The sequence below is a fragment of the Coregonus clupeaformis genome, unplaced genomic scaffold, assembly GCF_020615455.1.
Source record: "Coregonus clupeaformis isolate EN_2021a unplaced genomic scaffold, ASM2061545v1 scaf0550, whole genome shotgun sequence".
Lineage (NCBI taxonomy): Eukaryota > Metazoa > Chordata > Actinopteri > Salmoniformes > Salmonidae > Coregonus > Coregonus clupeaformis.
Window position 1 is genome coordinate 12,126 of NW_025534005.1, and position 26,490 is coordinate 38,615.

Below are 26,490 nucleotides of genomic sequence, written 5' to 3' on the forward strand. Positions count from 1 at the left end.
AGAAGAATGTAACAACAGATTCCCATAACAAATGTCTAATATCACAATATTGACCAAATATGCAATCTGTCATAACTTCACAAAAAATTGGAAATAGGAGCACTAAATAACTCTGATTTATGCTGGTACTGTGGTGGAAACGTTGTTTGTAGTTTAAATAAATTATATAGTGATGAATAAACTATAATTTACACATTTGTATAGAAAATAAGATACTGTATGTGTGATGGTGGATATATATATATATATATATTTTTTTTTGCAGAAAAAACGCAATAGATTGGATTCAATGCCTTCGATATTACCATTGGTTCTGCTCTCGATTAGTCAGCCTGTTTTCATTGTCGGGCTTTTTGCTCAGGCTGCCATATCCCTCATCACAGGCAAGAGAAGAGCCGATTTCTACAGATCCCACAAAGACAAACAAAGAACCACACCCGGTATTGTATGACAGGTAGCTATGTCTAAACAGATTATTTTCAAAAATATCAACTTCACGGATATCAATCACCGTTCATTCAGGGAGAAAATATCATGTATGCTTCCTTGTTCTGCTGGCATCGCGGCAAAAAACAAAATGGCTTTTGCAATGCAGCTAGTTAGCTAACCTAGGCCTGGAAAGCTGCATTTTGTCGGACACTGTACCTACTCAATGTGAAACGTTTATCCGCAAACGTAAGTTATAAAATGACAGGAATGTATTTGCACTAGTGCACAGCTGGTAGGTAACGTTACTAGCCAATATAATGGCGTTGCAGCAGTTTGCTTAAAAGGTTAGCTAGCTAGTCTTCTTGTTAACTAGCTAAATAGCATTGTAGCTAACTGTCCTAATTTCAACTGGTCAGCGTCAAAGCGCATCAAGGCGTTTGTAATTAAGCTGCATTTGACATCTGGTGCAGTTTGTATATATATTGTATAGGCTAACTTTACAGTACAGTTAGAGAAAATCGTGTTATATTAGCGATCTAGCTCATATAATTAATAACCGGCCAGCTACAGATATGTATGTTGCTAGTAGCCGGATAATGGACTAAAGAGCCTACCGTTACTCTTTATAGTCCAAGGGCCTTAATACATGTTATATTTAGAGGCGAATTGGCTCTGGCAGCCAAATACGCCACATAAAGCTCTCTACTTTCATATCACATCAAAATAATTTCACAAATGGAAAACATGCAGTTACTGTACACTGTTTTAAAGGTCGACTTTGGGCAAACATGACATGTTAGTCATTTAGCAGACGCTCTTATCCAGAGCGACTTACAGTTAGTGAGTGCATACATTTATTTTTATTTTTTTCTCATACTGGCCCCCCGTGGGACTCGAACCCACAACCCTGGCGTTGCAAGCGCAATGCTCTACCCATAACGTATTTAAACTGTGTAACTGATCAATGCACCATCATACCAGGTCATTTAATGCTTAAAAACAAAATTGGATTAATAATATATTTGACCAAAGTGCCATTTCTCCAAAAACAAATCCTGTGAAAATACGTCAACACATGAAGTTACTTGCTAGATAAAGTGTCTAGCTTAGCTAACGAACTAGCTATGTCGGTTTCGGTGCGCATGACCAGAATGACGGCACCATTTTCTTCTTCTGTTGCTTTTATGGCAGACTACATCCAAAAGTTGTATTGCCGCCACCAACTGGACGGTTTAGAATGACACATTGACTAACCACCAAAGGCACACCCCATTTCTGTTAGAAAATTTAGAAAGGGGCGGGGTTGGACTGTTTTTTTCTTTCTTACCAAAGGTCGACCTTTAACCAGGTTTAACACAGTTGCAGCTGACAGTATTTTTCAGTGACAACACGTTTGTGGGGTCCATCTTCTGTTTACACCCAGGTGTTCGGAGACGCAGAGAGCTAATTAGCACAGATAGTTGACTCTGCCGTTTTCCATAAACAAGCACTGTAACATGCAAATATGGCAGTGTGGGAAACCTAACCCTATAAAGGTGTGTAGTAATTTAACCTTTTAGTTTTTTTGAAAAGTATTTCTTGTTGATATGAAAGATACATTCCTTATGTTTCCAAAAATGTACTGCAAGTGATGCATGTTAAAGTTTAGAGAAAGCGTCTGGTCTCTTACAGCCAGAAGATATGATCATCCAGTGGAGGCTGGTGGGAGGAGCTATAGGAGGACGGGCTCATTGTAATGGCTGGAATTAAATTAATGGAACGTAGTCAAACGTGGTTTCCAGATGTTTGCGTTTGATACTGTTCCATTTATTCCATTCCAGCCTTTACAATGAGCCCGTCCTCCTATAGCTCCATCCTCCACTGCTGTCATCAATAGGCGTTAGCTTCTATCAATGGGGTATGTTGCTAGTTACTGCTCCAGTTGTTGTCAATTTATCAGAATCCTATTGACAGTCAGTGCTCTAGCTATAAACTAGTCCTTTCTTATGCATAGAACTTCTGCTCTTCGAGGCTGATGTATGATGCCAACCCAGAGTAGCTGCTAACTAACCTATCCCTAATATCCACACAAGCTTGCTTGATCAGTAGACTGAATCTGTGCAGGATGCTGTTGGACCTCTCAATAGACTATCATATGAGTCTAATGGCAAAATGGGACGGACGTTTACTCATCGACTCCGTAAGGCGTGGGCGTGCTTCAGTTGGACTGGCACCTAGGCGAACCGAAGGAGTGTTGCTCGCATACTCCCTTAAAATACCGTTGCTTGAAAAATGAGAAAAAGGCAGCAATAGTACTTTGTCTGTTTTGAGACTCCGTAGCCAGTATACACTTCCTCAAAAGTCAGAATTAATCTAAGATAACTCAAGAAATCTGTCATTAATTTTTATGTTTTTGCTGAGGAGATCTTAGTCGCCCAATTTTACATCTAACTAAGATGTTTGGTGCCGTATTTGTCAATGAAAAAATGTGCATGACAATGAGTCGTCTCATTGAATGACAACAGACTTTTAAAAAAAATCCCTACTGTTGACCAGTCACAGATGAAAGGGGCGTAGACTTCGACTGCCGACTTCGGCTTGCCTCGAGAAAAACAGTTGTGTGCCTGAACAGCTGAGGAAACCCTTATCGAAGTCCAAAACGAACAAAAATGTCACAAAATATCATAATACATGCACAAACTGTTCTGAACTGTTTCGGCTGGGAAGCATGCAGACGCCTTTACGATTGAATCACTCTGTCATCTGAAATCTGTGTAAAAAATACTGCTGTTTGGGCGTCTATAGAATTTATGAATAATAATTTTTCCCATAATTTTCCTTGTTTCAGGTCAACATCATATCAAATTGTACATGTATTTGAATACAAGCAAGGAACCAGATTATGTAAAACATAACATAAGCAACCGAAAACAAAAGTGACATAGGGCTGGTCGGTATACCGTATTTTACAATGTACCGGTATTGATGCACGGACCGGTTTGGGTTTTTACTTTACCTTCTATAACGGTATTTGAATATTTGCTTCGTCAAATCTGATACGCCATTTGTAACGTCCATTTTTATAGTTTACGCCGCTACTTGAATCATCTCTTTCCGCTCTGTCTCTATGCCGCTTTCCACACAGACCTAGCCCCGCCCCCTGTCACTCATGGAGCGCATTTGTTGTTCCTCGACCATGATACACTTGTGCATTGTCAATGCAGCACATGCAGCAATGTTTTCACTTTGCTTCTTAATATCAATCCACAAGTGTTCTATAATTACACTATTAGTTTGTGTTTCTTACATCTGCAAATGGCTAGTTTGTCTTTTCGTAGCAAGTTGGGCCTAAATCGTGTTAGCCGCTAATGCTAATTGCCAGTTAGCTGGCTAGCTAGCTAATAAATGTACTGAGTCAGAGCAAGCGTAACTAGCTATGCAGCCTGATAATGCCAGTGATGGTGTAGATCTAAATCAGAATGTTTGTGCAACAGTATCTTCTAAATCAAGGAGGGAGACGTGAAGCCTGAATATGTTAGCTACATGATGTAGGTAAGAGAACATTAAATGTACACAAAGATTATAGGGTCCCCTAGGAAACACTTATCAACTCTTTGGTTGCTACCCTGTCTCCTCCCTGGCATTTTTGTTCATTGTCATGTCAAACAACACTATATTCAAAGTGTCCACTATTATATTCTAACTGTAGAATTAGAATAATAATTTCCATGATGCTTCACCCAAGTGAATGTTTGGTTTAGGTCCACTCAGTCCCTTAAGAGGGCAAGGTAAATGCCAATAAATACACAGCCATACTGAGTGAGTGATCACCTTCATCCTATGGTGAAGAATTTCTATCCTGATGGGCGTGGTCTCTTCCAAGATGACAATGTCCCCATCCACAGGGCACGAGTGGTCACTAAATGGTTTGATGAATGGAAACGATGTAAACCATATGCTATATGCCACCACCACCATCAACAAAACACCAACTTATGTAATTCCTTGTGGAAGAATGGTGTTGCATCCTTCCAATAGAGTTCCAGACACTTTTAGAATCTATGCCAAGGCGCATTGAAGCTGTTCTGCGGCTCGTGGTGGTCCAACGCCCTATTAAGACACTTTATGTTGGCATTTACTTTATTTTGACAGTTACCTGTATATTACATTTTTTACATTTTAGTCATTTAGCAGACGCTCTTATCCAGAGCGACTTACAGTTAGTGAGTGCATACATTTTTCATACTGGTCCCCCTGTGGGAATCGAACCCACAACCCTGGCTTTGCAAGTGCCATGCTCTACCAACTGAGCCACAGGAGGCCTATTACATAACATTATTACATTTTTATTACATTAACAAAAATAAACATTCTTTCTTATTACCCATGACACTTCTCAGGGTATCTGGAGGATTAGGGGAAAGATAGCATATTTCCCCCGTCTTTGTTCTGAAATATGGAATTTGTTTTCTCCAGTGACAGCCTTTTCAATGTCTCATAATACCACTGATTTTTATAGTAGGTTTCTGGTCTTTTATCCAATTCAAAGCAATGCATTTGCAGGCCACAAAGGATATATGTTTTTAGGAGATTGAGTTGTGCTAGGGTAAGTGAAGGCCTGTTTTCTGTGACACCTAATACAAGTAGCCACGGGTCCATCCTTATAGGACATCTAAACATGCCCTTCAGCTCAGTTTAGACATTTTCCCAGAAAATTGTTAGTGTGGTGGGTAGGTCTAAAACAAGTGGCCTTGGGTACCTTTCATTGTTGTATTTACACATGTTATTATTTTATTGGCGTTTGTATCAAATTGGCGGTAAGTCTAATGGTGTTGATTAGTTACATAACATTGCTTTGCTTTTCCACCCTGCAAAAGAGCATGACTGCAAGACGTTTGAGAGAAGATGAAGATAATGGAATTTTCCCTCCCCTAACCACTCAATTTAAAAGGAAACAAACAGTGAAATCTTAGACATTTCTCATAGGGACCCCCTCCTGTAAGAAAATCAAAAAGAAGAAATAATTTAAAAAACAAATCAAATATAAGGAGGCCCAGCATCTGTAATCCTGTTTCTGCTTTCCACCTCTCAGCTTTGCGTTGCTCACAGAAAGTCGATCCCAGCTCCTACCCTCTATCAGCTTGGGCAGAGGAGCAGCCAGCGCCTTCGGTACCATAGGCCGGGGAGCCCCTTTCCTCTTTGGACCGGCCGCGGCTATCCGTCTGGCACAGATCGAAGCCCAGCTAGCCCTGCACCAACTCAGCGTCATCGCCGCTGCCAGTAACCACGGCAACCAGCAACTGGCCCTGCTCAACATTCTCCAGCAAGCAGCTGCCAACAACATCGCTCAGCAGCGCACCCCCGTCATGTACCAGCCTCAGCAACCGGGGGCGCCCTTCAACAGGCCCAGGATCATGCCATACCAACAACCGGGCCGCTCTACGGACGGCAACAATATGGCCCAGATGAACAGCTACCAGGTGGGTCAGTTCCCGCCGCAAACACCGCTACCCGAGGAGCTGGAGTCGGCCATCTCTGTCCGCGTTCAGGGCGGGAGGGACGAGGACCACCGCCTACTCAACCAGAATACCCAGATCTCCCGGCAGCTCGGTGTAGACCTCCGCATGCACGGGGTCGGTCAGGGTGAGAGGTCAGAGACTGGCTATTCCAACAGCAACAACCTTGTCTCGCTTTCCTGCGATGACCAGCAGAGTCAGATGCAGGATGTGGACTGGTCCAACTACCAGACTCCCAGTAAACTCTTTGGTCTCAATCAGCAGCAGCACCTCCAGCAGTCCTCCCACTCTCATGCTAACCCTAACAGCGGGCATTCAGGAGGGGGCATGCAAAGCTGGAATGCTCCTGTTTCTGCACAGGGTCGTCCACAGGGCGGGGACATGCAGGGTCTGTACGTACCCGAGAGCGCAGGCAGTATCCTGGCCGGCTTCGGCTTGTCAAACGACGACCTGGAGGTTCTCAGCCACTACCCTGACGACCAGCTAACACCAGACACACTGCCCTTCATCCTACGTGACATACAGATACACAAAACAAACAGAAACACAGGCCCTCCTGCGTTCTCTCAAACTCTCCCTCCTATTCCTAACCTGCCACCACCGCCTCGTCTTTCTCCACATCAGCGGCATCCCGCGCCTTCATGTACGCCCGACATACCGAGTTTTCTGAGTGTGACGCAAACGGCGGGTAAAGTTATCGACTACGGCCACGCGAGTAGGACGGCGGAGGAGGGCAGAGACCCTTACAAACGTGAGCTACTGCCTAAGGAGAGAGCGGCTAAACCAGAGTACAAGTCCACCAGCTCGTCTTTGAAACGTAAAGCTGAATCCCCAAGGCGGCACCACTCAAACGACGACTCCTCCGACTCAAAGAAAGACAAAGACTACAGGAGGCGTGCTCCAATCCCCGACGCTCACAAGCACAAACGAACGCCTGTCAGAGAGCCGCCATCGAGATCTCGGTCGGAGCGCGAAGGGTCCAGAACAAGGCCACAGTTTGAAGCCAGGAGTGAGTCGTCAAAATCAACCAGACCCTCCGGCGCCAAACGCAGCTCTAGTGCCCCCAAGATGCTCCCAACACCCACCATGATAAGTGATTTCTCGGCGGACCCTCCGAAGGTGTATCCCCACACCTGCTCCCTGTGCGACATGCAATGTGAACGGGCTAAGGTGAGTACCGTACCTAGCCAAGCAGAGATTTTGTTTTTGTTAAACGGATACTTCAGGATTTTGGCGATGAAGCCCTTTATCTACTTCCCCAGAGTCAGATGAACTCGTGGATACAATTTGTATGTCTCTGCGTCCAGTTAGAAGGAAGTTGCTAACTAGCATTAGTGTAATTGCTAACTAATGTTAGCGCAATGACTGGAATTCTTTGGCAACTGCTAGCATGCTAGTAGATACCTTAGACTTCCAGTTGTTGCACTAATGCTAGTTGGCTTTGGCTCGCAAAGCTACTTCTAACTTCCATCATACTGGATACAGAGATCTAAAAATGGTATCCATGAGTTGATCTGACTCTGGGGAAGTAGATAAAGGGCTTCATTGCCAAAATCCCGAAGAATCCCTTTACGCTTTTAAAGGCCCAATGCAGTTAAAGGAAAAATCCACTCAGACTATCTTTTGGTATTTTTATCATTAGTCCACTGTTGAAACAGTACCAAAATGTTTTGAATGTCAGCAGTCAAGTTTTCAAGATATTGGACTTTCAAGAAGCAAAGTGTCACGTGCCACATCGTCATGATGACGCAAAACCCTTCGCGACTGTATCAATAGTGGACTAAGAAAGGAAAAAAAGCAACTCGTTTTTGGGTGGATTTTTCCATTAAACACCATAACCACTTTTACATACACACCAGGCATAAAACATAGTGAAATACATCACAGAATATTGGATTCTACTTACAAAAACAGACATATTTTAAGCAATGGTTAAACAATTGTGATTCACATAAACAGTTTGTACATTGTACATTTGGTGAGCTTACGCCGATTAAAACACCTGGTTTTCTGAGCAATCTTTCAAATGATTAGGACATGTAAACACCTTAATCAGCATTCCAGCAGTGTGTTTGATCTGCAGTTGTGCTAGCATCAGCCGAGCAAGCCTCCCTCTTTAGCGAGAGTGAAGTGAGTTCGGAACAACAATGTTTGCGTCTTACAAGTAGTTTTCACATACAAACTTTCTATGTCCGAAATCAGAATCAAATATGCTTCCCAAAAATAACATGGTCGCTGTGGTAGAATGTATATTTTGATTCGCAATTTTCTGCATTTGTCAGCGTGGCATCAGGTAGCCTGATTCCAGATTTGTCCATGTAAACAGCATTATTAGGGAAATCGTTCTTCTTGCAAAGCATGTAAATGTTTTATTAAACTATTATATTAATCTGACTAGCCACAATAATCGCATTATTGTGTGCATGTAATTGTACCCATTATTTTGTAAATCCATGTATGGTTGGTGTTACTTTTGAGGTGTTCAACTTCTTAATTTTTTTACTACAACAAAAAAAAACTAAAGGATAATTACAAATATAAAACATTTGCACCACAAAAAGTAGCCTAAGCCTAACCCATACTCGGCTGATGAAGAAGATGAAGATTGCAGAAGACATGGATATCTGCAAAAGCTGAATCGTATTTGTGGTGAAGAGGACTAACTTTGCCCAGTATTCGCTCTTCTGCAGTGTACCAAAACATTATCAATGCTGTTTATATACATTTTGTTTCTTTTACAGGTTGTTGCACAGCCAAAATGTATCTTTATTTCATACCTTCAAATTTTGAAACTTTCTTTAATACTTTGCCATTTGACTTGATGCCTCAAACATGATCAAGTAGGATCGATACATATCTTTTGATTAGCTTGTTGAGGAATGCGTTCAAGATATGGAAGACCTATACATGTCGACAATACCCCTAAATATACATTCAGGAAATAACTCTCCCAAATACATACATAAGCATAGGCACTATGGTGGTGTAAATGTGTTCATACCAATCACATCTCTCTGCTGGACTCTGGTAGATATCTAACCATGATTTCTTTATTTTCTTTTGTTTTTTTCCTCACAGGACTGGATCGATCACGTGAACACAGTCAACCATACAGCTAGCTGCAGAGATCTCCGCAACAAGTGAGTGGTTAAAAAAATTACTGTTCAAACCATGCTGGCAGTTAAAATCCTTAAGTCTATTGACGCACCTGTGCATCAGTCTAAGTAACAAAACTTTTAAAAATCCATCAAAATCCATCAGTTTAACTTAGAGATTGGCTGCGTCTCAATCCATCACATCCACCTATGTCAGCCTTCCGCATCTGTGGTGAAAGGTGGCAGAGCTACAGCGGTGTTTGTCAGACCATGAGACATCCCGAAAATCGCTCTTCTCACGTTGAGGTCTGTATCGTCCGAATGGTTTGAAAAGTGTCATGGGACTCGTCTGAAGTCAGTAACGTTGATGTGCCAACTACTGTCTGTAGCATCTGAACCATTTGAGCTAAAAGCTATGACCCCACTATGGAAAGGGGAGACTCACGAACACAATGGTGTTCTCCGTTTTGATCTACGACCCCCAAAAAGGACTCTTCTGTAGGTAACCCATACAAATGAAGGAAGTATGGAGGTAGTTTTTTTCCAACAAAAATAAGGGGTTAAATGTGTCCAAAAAAATAAAATGTTCCTGAGCTTACTTTATATCTGCTAGATATAGGACAGAAACTTCAGAACCTTATTCCTTATTTTTATAATTATTACAGGCTTTTTTTTGCTATTTATGAATGTGTTATTCAATGCCTTTCTATGGGCATTAGTAGTAAAGGCCAAATTCAATATTTCATTAATTTTTTATAATTTTGGGGGATACTTAAAGGGGTCCTAAAAATTCTAAATCAAATAGCTAAATGATCCATGGTATGACCATCTTAAAAAGATTCCATATGTTAGTGGCAGGTAGCTTAGTGGTTAAGAGCGTTGCGCCAGTAACCGAAAGGTCGCTGGTTCTAATCCCCAAGCCGACTAGGTGAAAAATCTGTCGATGTGCCCTTGAGCAAGGCACTTAACCCTGATTGCTCCTGTAAGTCGCTCTGGATAAGAGCGTCTGCTAAATGACCAATTTAATTAATTTAATTAGCACCACACCCCAACGGCTTAGACTTCAAAAGTTAACTAACATGTTAAAACCAACAATAACACATGAATAATGTGTAGGATGATGTACTCATGTCTCTTCTTCCCCCCCCAAAGGTATCCAGACTGGAATCCAAATGCCCCAAGGTGAGAGATGTTTCTAAAATGTAGGACTACCTATTTTTTTGCCCTGATTGTCCAATCGTACCTTTTGAGATCACAACTGTGCAACTGACAAACCTATCATTTTCCTCTGTTGGTGTTGTATGTCACTGGGACTTTGAGTCATGTATAATGTTATATTGTTCTTCTGACTCTCTCCCCTTTGCCCGAAACCAGGAGGGACCCGTCTCCAGGTCAGGATGCCACCTGGCATTCCCTGGAACGCTCTCCCTCCCGCTCAGTCTCCCATTCCCTGTCCTGGTCCCCCACCCCTCCTCCAGACCGAAGCAGAAGGATCTCTCCGCCCACCCCCCATGGACACGCCCCACACACCTCTGGCCGGCACAGCCCCTCCCAGTCCCATCGGGGTTCCGCCTCCAGCGCACACAGACCGGAGAAGAGGACCAGCGAATCCTCAGGTAAGCCACTTGGCTAGATGCTAATCTGGGCTAGTGGTTGACACTATGTTTACCAGACCCAGATGAAGCGTGTTCCTGAAGTGCTAGTCTGTTGGCATTGTAATATATCTGCCTTGTGCTGCATTGTCATAACCCAGACATCATCTGTTACCCCTACATCCAGGGATATCTACTGTACTACAGTTGAAGTCGGAAGTTTACATACACTTATGTTGGAGTCATTAAAACTCGTTTTTCAACCACTCCACACATTTCTTGTTAACAAACTATAGTTTCGGCAAGTCGGTTAGGACATCTACTTTGTGCATGACACAAGTAATTTTTCCAACAATTGTTTACAGACAGATTATTTCACTTATAATTCACTGTATCACAATTCCAGTGGGTCAGAAGTTTACATGCACTAAGGTGACTGTGCCTTTAAACAGCTTGGAAAATTCCAGAAAATGATGTCATGGCTTTAGAAGCTTCTAATAGGCTAATTGACATAATTTGAGTCAATTGGAGGTGTACCTGTGGATGTATTTCAAGGCCTACCTTCAAACTCAGTGCCTCTTTGCTTGACATCATGGAAAAATCAAAAGAAATCAGCCAAGACCTCAGAAAAAAAGTCTGGTTCATCATTGGGAGCAATTTCCAAACGGCTGAAGGTACCACGTTCATCTGTACAAACAATTTTACATTTTAGTCATTTAGCAGACGCTCTTATCCAGAGCGACTTACAGTTAGTGAGTGCATACATTTTAATTTATTTTTCATATTGGAATCGAACCCACAACCCTGGCGTTGCAAATGCCATGCTCTACCAACTGAGCTACATCCCTGTCGGCCATTCCCTCCCCTACCCTGGACAACGCTGGGCCAATTGTGCGCCGCCCCATGGGTCTCCCGGTCGCGGCCGGCTACGACAGAGTCTGGATTCGAACCAGGATCTCTAGTGGCACAGCTAGCACTGCGATGCAGTGCCTTAGACCACTGCGCCACTCGGGAGGACGCAGCTGCCATACCGCTCAGGAAGGAGACGCGTTCTGTCTCCTAGAGATGAACGTACTTTGGTGCGAAAAGTGCAAATGAATCCCAGAACAACAGCAAAGGTCCTTGTGAAGATGCTGGAGGAAACATGTACAAAAGTATCTATATCCACAGCAAAGCGTGTCCTATATCAACATAACCTGAAAGGCTGCTCAGCAAGGAAGAAGCCACTGCTTCAAAACCGCCATAAAAAAATCCAGACTACGGTTTGCAACTGCACATAGGGACAAAGATCACACTTTTTGGAGAAATGTCCTCTGGTCTGATGAAACAAAAATAGAACTGTTTGGCCATAATAACCATCGTTATGTTTGGAGGAAAAAGGGGGACGCTTGCAAGTCGAAGAACACCATCCCAACCGTGAAGCATGGGGGTGGCAGCATCATGCTGTGGGGGTGCTTTGCTGCAGGAGGGACTGGTGCACTTCACAAAATAGATGGCATCATGAGGAAGGAAAATTATGTGGATATATTGAAGCAACATCTCAAGACGTCAGTCAGTTGGTCACAAATGGGTCTTCCAAATGGACTATGACCCCAAGCATACTTCCAAAGTTTTGGCAAAATGGCTTAAGGACAACAAAGTCAAGGTATTGGAGTGGCCGTCACAAAGCCCTGACCTCAATCCTATTGAAAATGTGTGGGCAGAACTGAAAAAGCGTATGCGAGCAAGGAGGCCTTCAAACCTGACTCAGTTACACCAGCTCTGTCAGGATGAATGGGCCAAAATTCACCCAACTTATTGTGGGAAGCTTGTGGAAGGCTACACGAAAGGTTTGACCCAAGTTAAACAATTTAATAGCAATGCTACCAAATACTTATTGAGTGTATATAAACTTCTGACCCACTGGGAATGTGATGAAAGATTTAAAAGCTGAAATAAATCATTCTCTCTACTATTATTCTGACATGTCACATTCTTAAAATAAAGTGGTGATCCTAACTGACCTAAGACAGGGATTTTTTTACTAGGATTAAATGTCAGTAATTGTGGAAAAACTCAGTTTAAATGTATTTGGCTAAGGTGCATATAAACTTCTGAATTCAACTGTATATCTACATCATTATAACCCAGACATCGTCTGTTACCCCTACCTCCAGGGATATCTACTGGGAGCTCCTCTCGAGGCCTGAAGCGTTCCAAAAATGACACCGCCAAACTCGGTGGCCACGGCAACAGAGCTGGGGTTTCTGGGAACCGTGAGACCTCCTTGTCATCCGCCAGCAAGTTTCCGGCGTCCATGTCTGAGAAGCCACATCGTCCACCTTCCTCTGCATCCTCTTCTTCTAAGCCCGGCGCCAAACCCGGTGCCAAACCAGTGGCTGGGAAGGAGACCACCCCAGGACAGGACTCAGAGGTGTGCCCCTCGCAGAGCTTTTGGTTCTATCTTTTGTTTGCTATGCACAGTGTCATTGGGGCTCTTAAGGTTAACTACATTATCAGTAATAATTACTTTCAGTAGTAATATCAGTAGGGAAATATGACAAATTGATGTGCAACTAACTTATATGGATAGCAGCTTCTTCACACGCCTATCCAACCCAAGCAGTACCTGTAAACCTTCCTTCCTTGATTTTTTTGGTCCAGTCTTCCAACGCACCACAGAAGAAGCCGAATCCAACACTGCAGAAGAAGAGTCATCCAGGTTCCTACCTGCTCTATCTGACGGGCCTCCCTGCAGATGCCAAGTACCAGGAAGTGGTATCACTGGTGCAGGCCTTCGGCAAGGTCACCAACGTCCTCATCATCAGGAACGAGGAGGAGAACCAGCCGCAGTACGCCAAAGTGAGTATAGATAACTGTGTATGAGTGTGTCACGTTAGGCATCATACCCTTTTAATGCTAAGTGTGCTGTCTTTTTGATGAATATGAATACATCTTGTTTAACCCCCTAATATATTTTCCGCTGCCCTGCATAGTAAATAAAAAATCCCCATCAAATTCCATTAGTTTAAGCATTGTTGTGGATTTAACATCCAATTTAGTTGTTTTCCTGTTATAAAAGTGTGATTTTTGAGAGCGAAAACCAGAAAAAACTGGGGGAAACGGAAACCTGAAAACTAAACGGAGCAAACAGAATTTTGGGAAAAACTGAATCAGGGAATATTTTTTGGGCTCTATAAATAGGCTGAAGCATTCTATTCTATTGGGCTAGATCCCTGATGTGATCTTTTAACTAGTTAGCTTCCTATTGATGAATTCTATGTTCCAAAAAACTTGCAATAACACAGTGAAATAATGTAGGCCTACCTTTTAGGTTAACTTTGGGTAAACTGACACCCAGGGTGTACTTCTCACAGAAACCAATCATGTCACCATTTTTACCCCCAACACTTTCCCTGGTGTCCACTACTCTTGCTCAACGAAGAATGTCATCCCTCGGGGGAATGAATTTGAAGTAGTGTGGCATTTTAACCCAAGTTACCCTACAATTGACCTGTGTTACATTTAGCCCCACTCTCCCCTATGAACTCAAGGCACTGCTAAAAACTCCAGGTTTAAAATGGTGCAGCTCGCACATATTTAAGTGTTGACAAATATATAAAGTAGGAATGGGAAGATGGGATCCCCTCTTTTTAACAAAGGCCGTTCAAACTGCTGTTTTCCCCACGATTGCATTAAGAGTTGTTGCTCATAACTTGCATGTGCCTCGAGTTCGACATTTCAAATAATTCTCTGGCATAGAACCCACAACAAGCCGACTAGGTAACTATTCCACTGTGGGGTATTCTGGTTCTTCTATTCATTACTCGTTTTGTTTGCAGAAGGAAAGTAAATGTGGACTGTTCTGGGGCGGCAGGTAGCTTAGTGGTTAAGAGCGTTGTGCCAGTAACCGAAAGGTCGCTGGTTCTAATCCCTGAGCCGACTAGGTGAAAAATCTGTTGATGTGCCCTTGAGCAAGGCACTTAACCCTAATTGCTCCTGTAAGTCGCTCTGTATAAGAGCGTTTGCTAATGACTAAAATGTAAAATGTTCTAGCATCATCAAAGTGCGCCAGGCAGAAATATATTTTTTAAATCTTCCAAATGCTTTTGTCGCGACGGCACTGATTTTGCCGTGGCACAGCGCCACATATAAATGACTGCAGCGGAAACACTGATACACTATATATACAAAAGAATGTGGGCACCCTTTCAAATTAGTGGATTTGGCTATTTCAGCCACACCAGAGAGAAAAGCCATAGGCAACATTGGCAGTAGAATGGCCTTACTGAAGAGCTCTGTGACTTTCAATGTGGCACCGTCATAGGATGCCACCTTTCCAACAAGTCAGTGCGTCAATGCAACGGCTCAGCCGCAAAGCACGTAGCGCGTAAAAATAGTCTGTCCTCGGTTGTAAAACAAGTTTCAAACTGCCTCTGGAAGCAACATGAAATGGGGTTCCATGGTCGAGCAGCCGCACACAAGCGGATGCCAGGAGAACGCTACCTGCCCCAATGCATAGAACTTGTTATCAACTGGTTTACCTGGTTAAATAAAGGTGAAATAAAATAAAAATAAATAAAAAATAGTGCCAACTGTAAAGTTTGGTGGAGGAAGTATAATGGTCTGGGGCTGTTTTTCATGGTTCGGGCTATGACACTTAGTTCCAGTGAAATGAAATCTTAATGCTACAGCATACAATGACATTCCAGACGATTCTGTGTTTCCAACTTTGTGGCAACAGTTTGGGGAAGGCCCTGTTTCAGCATGATAATGCTCCATACAGAAATGGTTTGTCGAGATCGGTGTAGAAGAACTTGACTGGCCTGCACAGAGCCCTGACCTCAACCCCATCGAACACTTTTGGGTTGAATTGGAACACTGACTGCGAGCCAGGCCTAATCGCCCAACATCAGTGCCCGACCTCACTAATGCTCTTGTGGCTGAATGGAAGCAAGTCCCCGCAGCAATGTTCCAACATCTAGTGGAAAGCCTTCCCAGAAAAGTGGAGGCTGTTATAGCAGAAAAGGGGGGACCAACTCCATACTAATGCCCATGATTTTGGAATGAAATGTTCAACGAGCAGGTGTCCACATACTTTTAGTGTATGTGGTGTGGCTTGATAAATATGTAATATTTTAATATTGTTAAAAGGACTGGGTTTTGACAGGGCTGAGAATTGCCAGGGACCTCATAATGCGATATTATCATGATACTTAGGCTCTGATACCATATGTATTGCGGTTCGATACTGTTATATATGTCTGCTGCAGAGGGACAAGAGTTTTGATCTGTCATGGAAATAAGTGCTAAAAACAAATTGGCTTCCTATTTAAAAAGAAGATGGAGAACAAGCTATGAAGGAAGAATACTGGAGTTTTGGTGCAGGTACAGCCAACTAGCGCAAAAAAAATTATATTGCGATATGGAACTGTATCATTCCTTCCCCATCACTACTTTTTGATCCGTCTGTCTAACCTCTGCCCTTCTCTGTTCCTCCAGGCCACTGTGTGCATGCAGAAAGAGCAGGAGGCTAAAGCTCTGGCTGAGTGCCTCACTCTCAACATACGGGAACACCCCATCACTGTCTCTGACCAGGTTTGTCCCTCCCTGCTTACCGTACCAAAGCCACCTCAGCTTCCAGCTGGGTATCCATCCACTGAACTTCGTATCATAGAACTGGCTCATGTTTCCCTTGTAGTGAAGAAGCTAATAGAAAGAGAACAGAAAGAGGAGAAAATGAGGTGTATAAAATAAAATATAAATGTAAATATGTTTATTTCTTTGTTTTACAGAATGGTGAGGAGGATCTTACTTCCTCGATACCTGTCATTATAAAAGGGTAAGTATTATGCATTACCTGTATATACTAGGGTTGTCGTTGACCCCCTGAACTTTGCCACTCGTGTGTTATTACGGAGGCAGTTATTCACACATTTCATTACTCTCTGTAGAGAAGTGGTCGGTGCCCCCAACGAGACCAACACGACCGTCAAAGGCCCAGGTAAAAATACATACAATTAATGTTATTTTAGGGTGCATCCCAAATGGCAGCCTATTCCAGTTATAGTGCACTACTTTTGACCAAGGCCTATGTACCCTGCTCAAAAGTAGTGCACTAAATGGGGAATAGGGTGCCAGCCTTAAATGTCTAGATTAATGTTCAACTAATTTGATAGACCTGATCAATAAGAGTTGTGGAATTGAACATTATTTTTATTTCTTCCCACAGAAACCAGTGTTGGTCAGAAGAATTTAAATGAGGTACTGTATTATTTGTCTCTGTCGCTTATTTGCCAGTATGTCTATTAATATTTTCTTATTAAGTATTTCAATGTTATATATCTACAAAAATACAAATAAGCTGATGGTTGTGAGCCTGGGTAGTGTTCCAGTTCATCTTTAACACTTTAAAACATTGGAGAACAGATTGCCAGTCAGCCAGCCAGTCAGCCAGCCAGCCAGTCAGCCAGCCAGTCAGCAGTGTCTGAGCTGTAAGATGAAATGGGTTTCCCAACAGATACACAGGGAGCAGGTGAAGAGGAAGAGGAAGAGGGGATGTAGAGCGGGACAGAGCCAGAGACTCAAAAGACTGCTGAGGGAAAACAAGGTGCAGAACTGAACTGATATCTCATAGGCCCAGGCAGGGGGTGCTACATTATGAACATTCAAATATAATTATATAATGTAGATTAGACTTGATTTAGCCCCGTCAGGACAGGTAGAATAGGAAATTGTCAGCTCTATTCATGATATCTCTGTATACAACGTTCTGACCGTTTTATTTAATTTTTTACCTCACTGAATACGTGACTGTCTTTGTCTCCTGTGGTTTAACCTTTTAGAGGGGCATGGTCAAGATTACTGGACTTCCTGAAAGCGGCTGCTCCGAGATCGATATCGCCAAGCTGGCCCAGCCCTTCGGAACACCTGTCAAGATCCTCCTCATCACCACGCCCAGTGAGGTAGGCTGGCGACCCACAATACATCACTCACTGTCACATTGATTTTGCATTATGTGGCTTAGGGCAGTGTTTTCCAACCCTGGTCCTCCAGTACCCCAACAGTACACATTTTTATTGTAACCCTGGACAAGCACACCTCATTCAACTTGTCAACTAATCATCAAGCCCTCAAAGAGCTGAATCAGGTGTGTTTGTCCAGTGCTACAACGAAAATGTGTACTGTTGGGGTTACTGGAGGACCGTGGTTGGGAAACACTGGCTTGGAGCACGATGCCAGTGACATCAGGTTGATTCCCACTGTCGTGACGTGATTACTTTAATGTATGACTGTTATTTATCGAATCGCCTAACTATGTTTAATTGTCCCTCGATTAAATTAATCATGTAACAATTAACTCATTAGGAATTTGGGGCACCACGGAAGAAGTTGTTTAACGAGTTACCATCTCCCGAATTAAACTCTTAGAAGATATATATGTTATATCGATAAGTCACTTAAATAATTACCTCTTATCAGTCTCATTCTGAACGTCGCATAATCCTTGAACCTGCAAGAACCCTAACCTTATTGATGAATCAGCAATACACAAATTGGCTTACTTATTTATTTACTAACTAAATAATAACACAATACAAACACACACACACATAGGTTATTGATTACTAACGTAATACAATGAAAACAGGTCCCTAGTGGACTGGACTAACAATAGCATGAATGCTTGGGTAGAAGGAGGGTCAGAGTGGAAGGGAGAGACAGAGATTCAAACTATCGTGGTTACTTTGGAAACAACACTCACGGAAATACAAATGCGTAAAATCCCACTAAGCGCACATTCGGATTAGAAATACAACATGTATTTACGTGTAGCTGTCCTCAATAGTTGAGTTGATGATGTAGGACTCTGGTTTGCCCACCAGAGATCCCAATGTCCTTGGTAGAGTTTCTGGTCGTAGTGGTGGTTAGATGGATACTTCAGCGCGTACCCTGTAGTTCATAGAGTTGATCTGTTAGAATAAATACTTCAGATGTACCAACGGTGGTCTGAGAGGGATTGTCCTTCCCAACTCGTGTCTTTAGTGAAAGCTATACATGCCAGCTGCAGACTGAGATGATAAGGTCTAGTGCATTGTCTTCTTCTTCACATCGTGTAGAGGTTGAGAGTTTCAGTGTTTCTCCATTTCAAACGTGTGGACTAAAGTCTCACGTTTTTTGGTCTTTTTGGTCTAACCATTTTGTAACGCGTAGCTTCAGCTTCACGCTTCACGCTTTTCGCCTTGTGATTTTCAATCAGTTAATAATTTGGCTATTAGTAATTTTTACCATCTTAGATTGTCTTTATAACTTGTTCTGGTCTGCTGGTCTGTAGAGTTAATTTGTTTTTCAAGGCTTTTTATGCACTCGGGGTAAAAGGGGCATTCCATCATGTTTTTGCTCATCTGGGCGTGCCCACTGACTGAGAACAAATCAATATGGAAAACAATCTCATCTAGAATGCTAAAATCACATTGTCATCTTCACAAAAGTATTATTATACTTAATCATTCGTTTTAGACAACAATTAGATGCAAACCTCATAACTGGCAAGTGTACACCCCCAGAGATACAGTTATGTTGTTCCACCGTCTTTAATGACATCACAACATAGTAACAAATTTGACATGATTGTTCTTTAAGTCGCCACCGACCATTTCCCACATTCTTTGAAGTATGAATATTGTTTCATTATCCACTTTTGGATGTTGGAGTTTTGGCGGGAATAATCTCTGTGTTAACAAAGGGATCCTTTCTCCCAATACTTCATGGCAAGGAAGAGAAAGTCTGAACGGTATTTACGACCGGTCATAAAACTGGCCCCCAGGAGAGGGTGTGTTCAAACCTTTGCCTAGCCGGCATCTTTGATCCTCAGCCCATGAGGGCAAGTCATGACACTACAAAGGACTTGTTGTATACATTGGCACTTTTAATGTTCTGTCAGATGCTTTGGATAAAAGAGTCGGTTTAATGGCAATGTCTTATGATTTTCACATTGATTTAAACAATATAGCTTGTATACCCAATGTGACTGACTGTTGGTGACCGTTTGGCTGTCTGTGGTCCTCCCCAGGCTCTGGTCACCATGCAGGATGTGGAGTCAGCCCAGGAGATGGTGAAGGTTTACAACAACATGCCTGTCTGCATCAACGACTCTGTTCTGAACATGAGCCTGCTGCCAAACCTCCAGGTGGACTTCAACAGACCAGTAAGATACTGTGGCTTGACTTACTTGGCTCATTCCTATTAGCTCCTAGTGGAGCACAGGGCATCTCCAGCAACCTGTTCTGGGCAGTTTTCTTGACTTAGTTTACAGGTGGTTGGTGCAGGGTAGCGATAAATGTTTACTATGATAAGTGTTTATGCACAAACTTGTTTTGCACTGATCTAATTCAGTGATGACATAACTTTTCATTCCATTTATTACCACAGGTGGCACTTTTCCATTCATTGATGGGACCAAGGAATCCTGTTAGTGTGAGTATTTCACTGTGGGTTCAGGTCACCTAAAAGGCTCTTAATAATAACGTTGTTTCCACCCCAAGGAAAAGGTAGAAAACACAAACATTCCACCTGATTTAAGACCTAAGTGTTGAAACATTTAACCTAACGAAACTAATCACACCCAAGAGCATATATTATTGCAGTGTGTCCCTTTTAAAATGTCTAACAACTATTTATAAAGTTGAGCTTCTTGATAATAATTGGTAAAAATAAAGTTGTTTGTAATTGATAAATAAATGTAAATGTTACCAATACGTCCTGCATAAGGCGGAGGTGGGAGGTGATGATGACTGGAACCGTCTCCTGGTTGTCAGTAACATTCCGGCCACGCCTTCCGGCCCAACAGAGATCCAGAAGCTGGTCCAGCGCTTCGGCACAGTCCAACAGACTCTGGCACTCAAGGACAAGGTGAGGGACCCGTGGGTGGGGAGGTGTGGGGTGTTCAAGTGTCTGTCAAGGAGAGGGACATCTTAGTGAGGAACGTCTGTTTTTGTGTTTGTGTTTGTTCAAGTGTCTTGTGTCTGCCCTGCCTACAGTAATTCCACACCATCCATCCAATCCTATTTTCTTTACCCCATGCAGATCATCTTTGAGATGGGAACAGCAGAAATGGCCGAGAGTGTCTTCAACCGCTTCCAGAAGTTTCCCTGCATTGTTCAGAACAACAAGCTCGCCTTCTCCTGGAAACCTGATCCCGAGACTGATCTACCTAAAGTCAACATCTCTGCCGGCTCAACAGCGCCAACTGGTGGCAAAGTCTCCCAGACTGAAGAGACTACTACACCCCCTGGTGGACAGGAGGACTCACTGTCTCAGTCAGGATTAAAGGTGGTGAAAGGAACAGGGGTCGATACTAACGTTAAAGGACAGGAGGTTCAGCCAGGTGATGAAGGGATGAAGGTTGAAGGAGAGGTTGAAGCCACAGAGAAGGAGTCTCCAGCATTAGGAGGAAAGGAGCAAGAGGATCAGCCTGATGTGGCTTCATTACAGCCAGCAGGAGTGAACCAGAGAGAGGATACAGAACCCAACACAGACCAACCTGGAGGTCAGGGTGGAGAGGTCGTCATGGAGAAAGTTGCAAACATTTCAACAACGGAGTCCGAAGAGACTGAAGAACCAGTCGCCTCGGATGCTACCGCCGCTCCTCAAGCTGCTAAACCAGAGACAGCCACCTCTGCCCCAGCCCCAAATGTGATGGCGGCGATCATAGAGGCCTTACGACAGGAGAGCAGGAACAGATCCTCTACTAAGGTTACCACCGACCAGGCTGCAGCTGAGAATCCTCCAGGTAAACAACCAACAGATAAGGAGACTCCAGATGTCCAGGCGGCGCCTGCTCTACCCAGAGTGACCCCTGAGATCCTGAAGGTACTGCTGGAGGAGTGCAGGGTCCGGTCCTCCAGTAGGGCCAACGCTGAGCAGGCCAGGAAGGAACAGGACCAGGTGCCCCCTGCAGACCAAAAGGCTGGAGGAGAACAGGTCACCAAGAGGAAGACCCGCGAGGAGGAAAGGGAGGAGAGAGAGAGAGCGAGGAGGGAGAGGGAGAAGAGGCTGAAGGCCCAAGAGGAGGAGAGGGAGAAAGGAAGGAGGGAGAGAGAGAAGAGGCGCTCCCACAGGGAAGGGTCATCAGGATCACCGGGGTCCAGGTCCTCTATGAGGTACGAGGGGAGCCGGCGCAGTGGGAGGAGCGGCACCAAGTCTGAGTCCAGGAGAGGAAACGGAGAGGACAAACACCCCCATGTGGTCAAGAGCAGCAAACAGCAGGTAGGAGAGGCGCTAGTGTGTTGGTATTCACTCTATATACACAGAGGACAAAGCATTAGGAACACCTGCACTTTCCATGACATAGACTGACCAGATGAAAGATATGATCCCTTATTGATGTGACTTGTTAAATCAACTTCAATCAGTGTAGGTGAATGGGAGGAGACAGGTTAAATAAGGATTTTTAAGCCTTGAGACAATTGAGACATGGATTGTGTGTGTGTGCCATTCAGAGGGTGAATGGGCAAGTCAAGAAAGATTTAAGTGCCTTTGAACAGGGTATGGTAGTAGGTGCCAGGCGCACCGGTTTGTGTCAAACCCAGCAGCGTTGCAGTTATTTTCATGCTCAACAGTTTCCCCGTGTGTATCAAGAATGGTCCACCACCCAAAGGACATCCAGCCAACTTGACACAGCTGTGGGAAGCATTGTTGTCAACATAGGTCAACACCTTGTAGAGTGTGGGGGGGGGAACTCAATATTAGGAAGGTGAGACTGTTAGGCATACTCAGTGCATATATAGATAGATCTCCAGTGAACAGTGTCATATCTATACCCATCATGATTATAGAAGAATGCCAACATCAACTTTCCAACCATTTTGGGGAATGACTTGCCATTTTGAGGAAAACTGTGGTTTTAAAGTTAACTGTCCTCTTCCCTGTGTTCTTTCAGGAAGAGGAGGAGTTAGGTGAGAAGCACGTGCCCTTCGACATGGAGGACTTTGTGACTGTGGACGAGGTGGGGGAAGTAGCTGCGGTGCCCCATCCGTCCCCCGAGACAACCACAGAGGTGACTGAGGTTACGGAGTTGACCGGCAACGACCCTGTGACCACACCAGCCTCTGAGGCAGAGCAGCAGGCACCAGCAGACACTACACCGATGGAGGTGGAGGGTGAGCCTGGGACAGCAAAGGTACAGGGGGAAGCGCTGGACAAACGAGGACAGAAGGAGGAGGAGGGGTTGGCCCCAGCAACCACAGAGGAGGGGTCGGTGAAGACTGCAGAGGGAACTGGGGAGGTGACAGAGGAGAAAGTTCCAGACTTTCAGGATGACATCAAAGAGGTCAGTGTGTCTTTAGTTGCATTCCTACTTACTTGAATAATCCCTTTCCTAAATGAAAGGCTTCAACACTATAACATTCAACAATGAGAAGATCAGTGATAAGGCTACTTCAACCGAGGAAGGAAAAAATGAAGTGTTTCATTACTCTCTCCTTCAGCCTGTGGTCACCGTGCCGAAGACAACCTGCGATAAGTTCACTGAGGAGTCAGAGGTGAAAGGTCACGATGAGGCCACACCCACAGACGCACCTGCCGCCGCTGGAGAAGAGGAGGTAGAGGAAGAAAAGGAGGATGGAGGCGTGGAGGATTTCAACACGGGGACGTTTCTGACGGTGGACGAGGTGGGCCAGGTGGAAGAGGACGGGAAGAAGAGGTCTGCTGAGACAGGTAAGAAACATACTGTATATCACTGCTATGGTCGTCTCTTGAAAGGCCATCATTGTAAATTAAAATCTGTTCTGCTGTGCTTGCTTGTATAAATAAATGTTTTGAAAAAGTTGTTGCGATATGGTAGGAAACCGGCCAGTAGAGGTAAGAAACAAACAGTAGGGTTAAGTGCCTTGCTCAAGGGCACATCGACAGATTTTTCACCTAGTCGGCTCGGGGATTAGAACCATCAACCTTTCGGTTACTGGCACAACGCTCTTACCCACTAAGCTACCTGCCGCCCTATTTACTCTGTTCTATCTGACTGCGCAATCCACTGTCTCACCAGGCCAGCCAAGCAATTTTTAAACTTGATCTCCACTATAAAAAGCATCTAGACATTATCCCACATTTCTTTTAGACTAACATTAAGTTTTCAACAGCTGAGATTTGTATAAACCTTGCTGTCTGTCTCTCCGACATTTGCAAGATTGTTTCAATATTCTAATTCGATCTCCAACTGTCCCACAGTAATGAACGTGTAGGGGTCGGGAGGAGAGAGAGAGAGGCAGGCAGCGTTTCTCAGCCAGTCGAAATCATGAATCAGCTGGCATCATTTTTATGAATATGTACAAAGAAAATGTACATTGAAAAAAGGTCAAACGAAACTAAGTGCAGCTAGTTTGCAGTCTTTACAGCTTCAGTTTGAAGTTATTGTGTTATCTGTGTTGTTGGCTAGCTCCTCTGTCCAACAGTGTCCTGACGAGAGAGCACATTTTCTATGCCAGGTGAAATCGCGCCTCATTAGCTCATTGTTATCAATGTATCCAAATAAATGTCACTAGAAAACAGCTTATGCAAATGCAGCTACTTAATGTAGCTGTTATTCTGGTTGCACTTTTTGACGTGGCTGTAATTTAGTCGTAGTTGGCTAGTTAGCAATCAAGGGATAAGAACGTTGCCAGCCAGTATGCAATAGAACATTTAGAACGAACGACTGGGTCACGTCTATATATACAGAACAAAAAGACTGAACGACTGGGTCGCGTCTCTGGCAACCGAAACCAATAGAACGAACAAACAGCCGGCTTGGGTATCAACCCTAGATTCGTGTCGGGACAATATCTTGTGGAAGGATGAAATAGTATGAATAAATTAATCAAAATAACGTTTTTAATTAAAATGTGTCAATCATTATTTGAATATGTTGGTAACCCGTTGTGTAAAAGTGATAATGCCCTAGAAGCCGGTGTTTGGAGGCCAATATATCCTCAACACCGGCTTCTCTGGCATTATCACTTAATTATCATATATGGAATCGGGAATATCAACACTGTATTTTCTTAAATTAACTACAGTAACGGTTGGCATTTAATTTTCCCACTGAACCGTGACCCCCAACACCGCAATACATATCTAACGACGGGTTTGGTGAACTGTTACAGTCCTAGTATGTAGCTCAATGGTAGATATTGTAACCACTAGACGGCTAGATGTTAAACTGTGGTAGCTGTGGTAACCACTAGACGGCTAGCTGTTAAACTATGGTAGAGGAGAACTCAGCCAAATCAACGGTGGTAGCAAGCTCATGTTAACCTGGTTACCAGTCTGTTTGTGTTCTTATTCCACTCAATGCCACTCCTCGTCATGCCAAACATGGCATGATGGCACAAAATGCTGGGTTCTTTGAGCGGTTGTAGAAAATGATGGTTGGTTGACAACCTGAAACCACATTTGTTGGATTGTTTCTAAGGTGTCAGTGATTTTATTTTTGTGATTTAATGTTTTAAAGATCTTTCACACAAACCCACATACAAAGCCCTGACTTTTCAACAACAACAAAAAATCCTACCTTTTTGTAAGGACATTCTGGTGACTGTGGGAAAACCCACACACCAACAAACAGAACAGAACAAACAGAACAGACACAGCTACGGTGTCAGTGATGACCCTGTTCCTTCCTCCATCTTCTCTTTCATTTCTCAGTGGAGTCGAAGCGAAAGAGGACATCTCAGGAGGAGAGAGAGGAGGAGGCAGCGAGGAGGAAGATGAAGATGGAACCCCTCTTTTGTAAAGACTACAGCATCCCTCCTTTCAACCCTGACAGCCCTGTCGGTGAGACTCAATTGATGCTGCTTTCGACATTCAACTAATTGTTGTAATTGATTAGGGTATTTTTTGATGATAAACTAGCTCATCTATTATCAGAATAGTGTCGTTGTGCTGCTAGGTGTGGTGTGTATATGTTTACATAGGTCCCATAGTATAATCATGTCATTTGTATATTTGAAGCTGGTTTTGTTTCTGGTGTGTTTGATCACTATCAGGCATGGAGTTTCTGGTCCCCAAGTCAGGCTTCTTCTGCAAGGTGTGTTCTAAGTTTTACAGTGGAACTTACGAGGCCAAGAAGACCCACTGCAGGAGCCTCAAACACCATCAGAACCTGGAGGTGAGAACCCCAAACAACCAATCAGCCACAATACTGACAAATCAACCACCAATCAGCAAGAACATTTTGACAATCGGGTGGGTGGGGCCAATTCCATTTGGTAAAACAAATTGGAATTTCAGTTTGCTTCCTGAATTTAAATGTTGAACGTTTTTACCTTTTTTGATTTTTATTGGATTCTACTTTACTGATTTAGTTTTACGTGCTTGATTATTAATACATTGACACTCATGAGTGGAGAAGGAGATAAAGGAAGGTGTCCTGTCATGGAAAGCATCCCCAGACAGGCGTAAGATCAGCAGTAGTGGCTCTCTCTCTCTCGTGGAACCTTTATGTTCCACATAGGAATCAACAGGATCTAGAATTTCCCTTTGCTTCCTGAATTGAAATGGAATTGCTAGTAAGTAAGCTACTCATGAGTTTGTTCTTTTTGTCTTTTTATTATTTTTCAGAAATCCCTGGAGAAGTGGAGAGCGAAGAAAGACTGACTCTGCATGAGTTAAATATTGACTCGCTGACTGACTGCGTCCCAACCACTCACTGACTGATTCATTCCTGTCTATTAACTCTTTCCCCCTCTTTCCCCACTTCCTTGTTTTTGTGTTTCTTCCCCATGGGTCCAAACTCTCACTCTCTCTCTTTCTCTCTCATAACTGTTTCATTTTGTTAGTTATTTTCCCATTATATAGAAGAGAAGTGACTCAATAGAGAGAAATTAAAATAGAAACCAATGAAAAATAAAGTGTTTTATTCAA

General features: G+C 43.4%; 1 protein-coding gene across 1 annotated transcript; it reads left to right on the forward strand.

The window, feature by feature from the left end:
* Positions 1-327: 327 nt before the first annotated feature.
* Positions 328-26,490, forward strand: LOC121565960 (zinc finger protein 638-like; the record flags this gene model as incomplete). The annotated part of the gene is made up of 22 exons (XM_045215907.1): positions 328-440; positions 5,501-7,094; positions 9,003-9,064; positions 10,172-10,201; positions 10,394-10,635; positions 12,768-13,024; positions 13,255-13,452; positions 16,093-16,188; positions 16,386-16,432; positions 16,545-16,594; positions 16,823-16,854; positions 17,111-17,200; positions 17,436-17,555; positions 19,664-19,798; positions 20,023-20,067; positions 20,362-20,502; positions 20,677-21,858; positions 22,532-22,921; positions 23,079-23,307; positions 25,273-25,401; positions 25,614-25,735; positions 26,188-26,490. Coding segments are annotated over 22 exons (5,340 nt in total), but the record flags the coding sequence as incomplete, so codon positions are not given.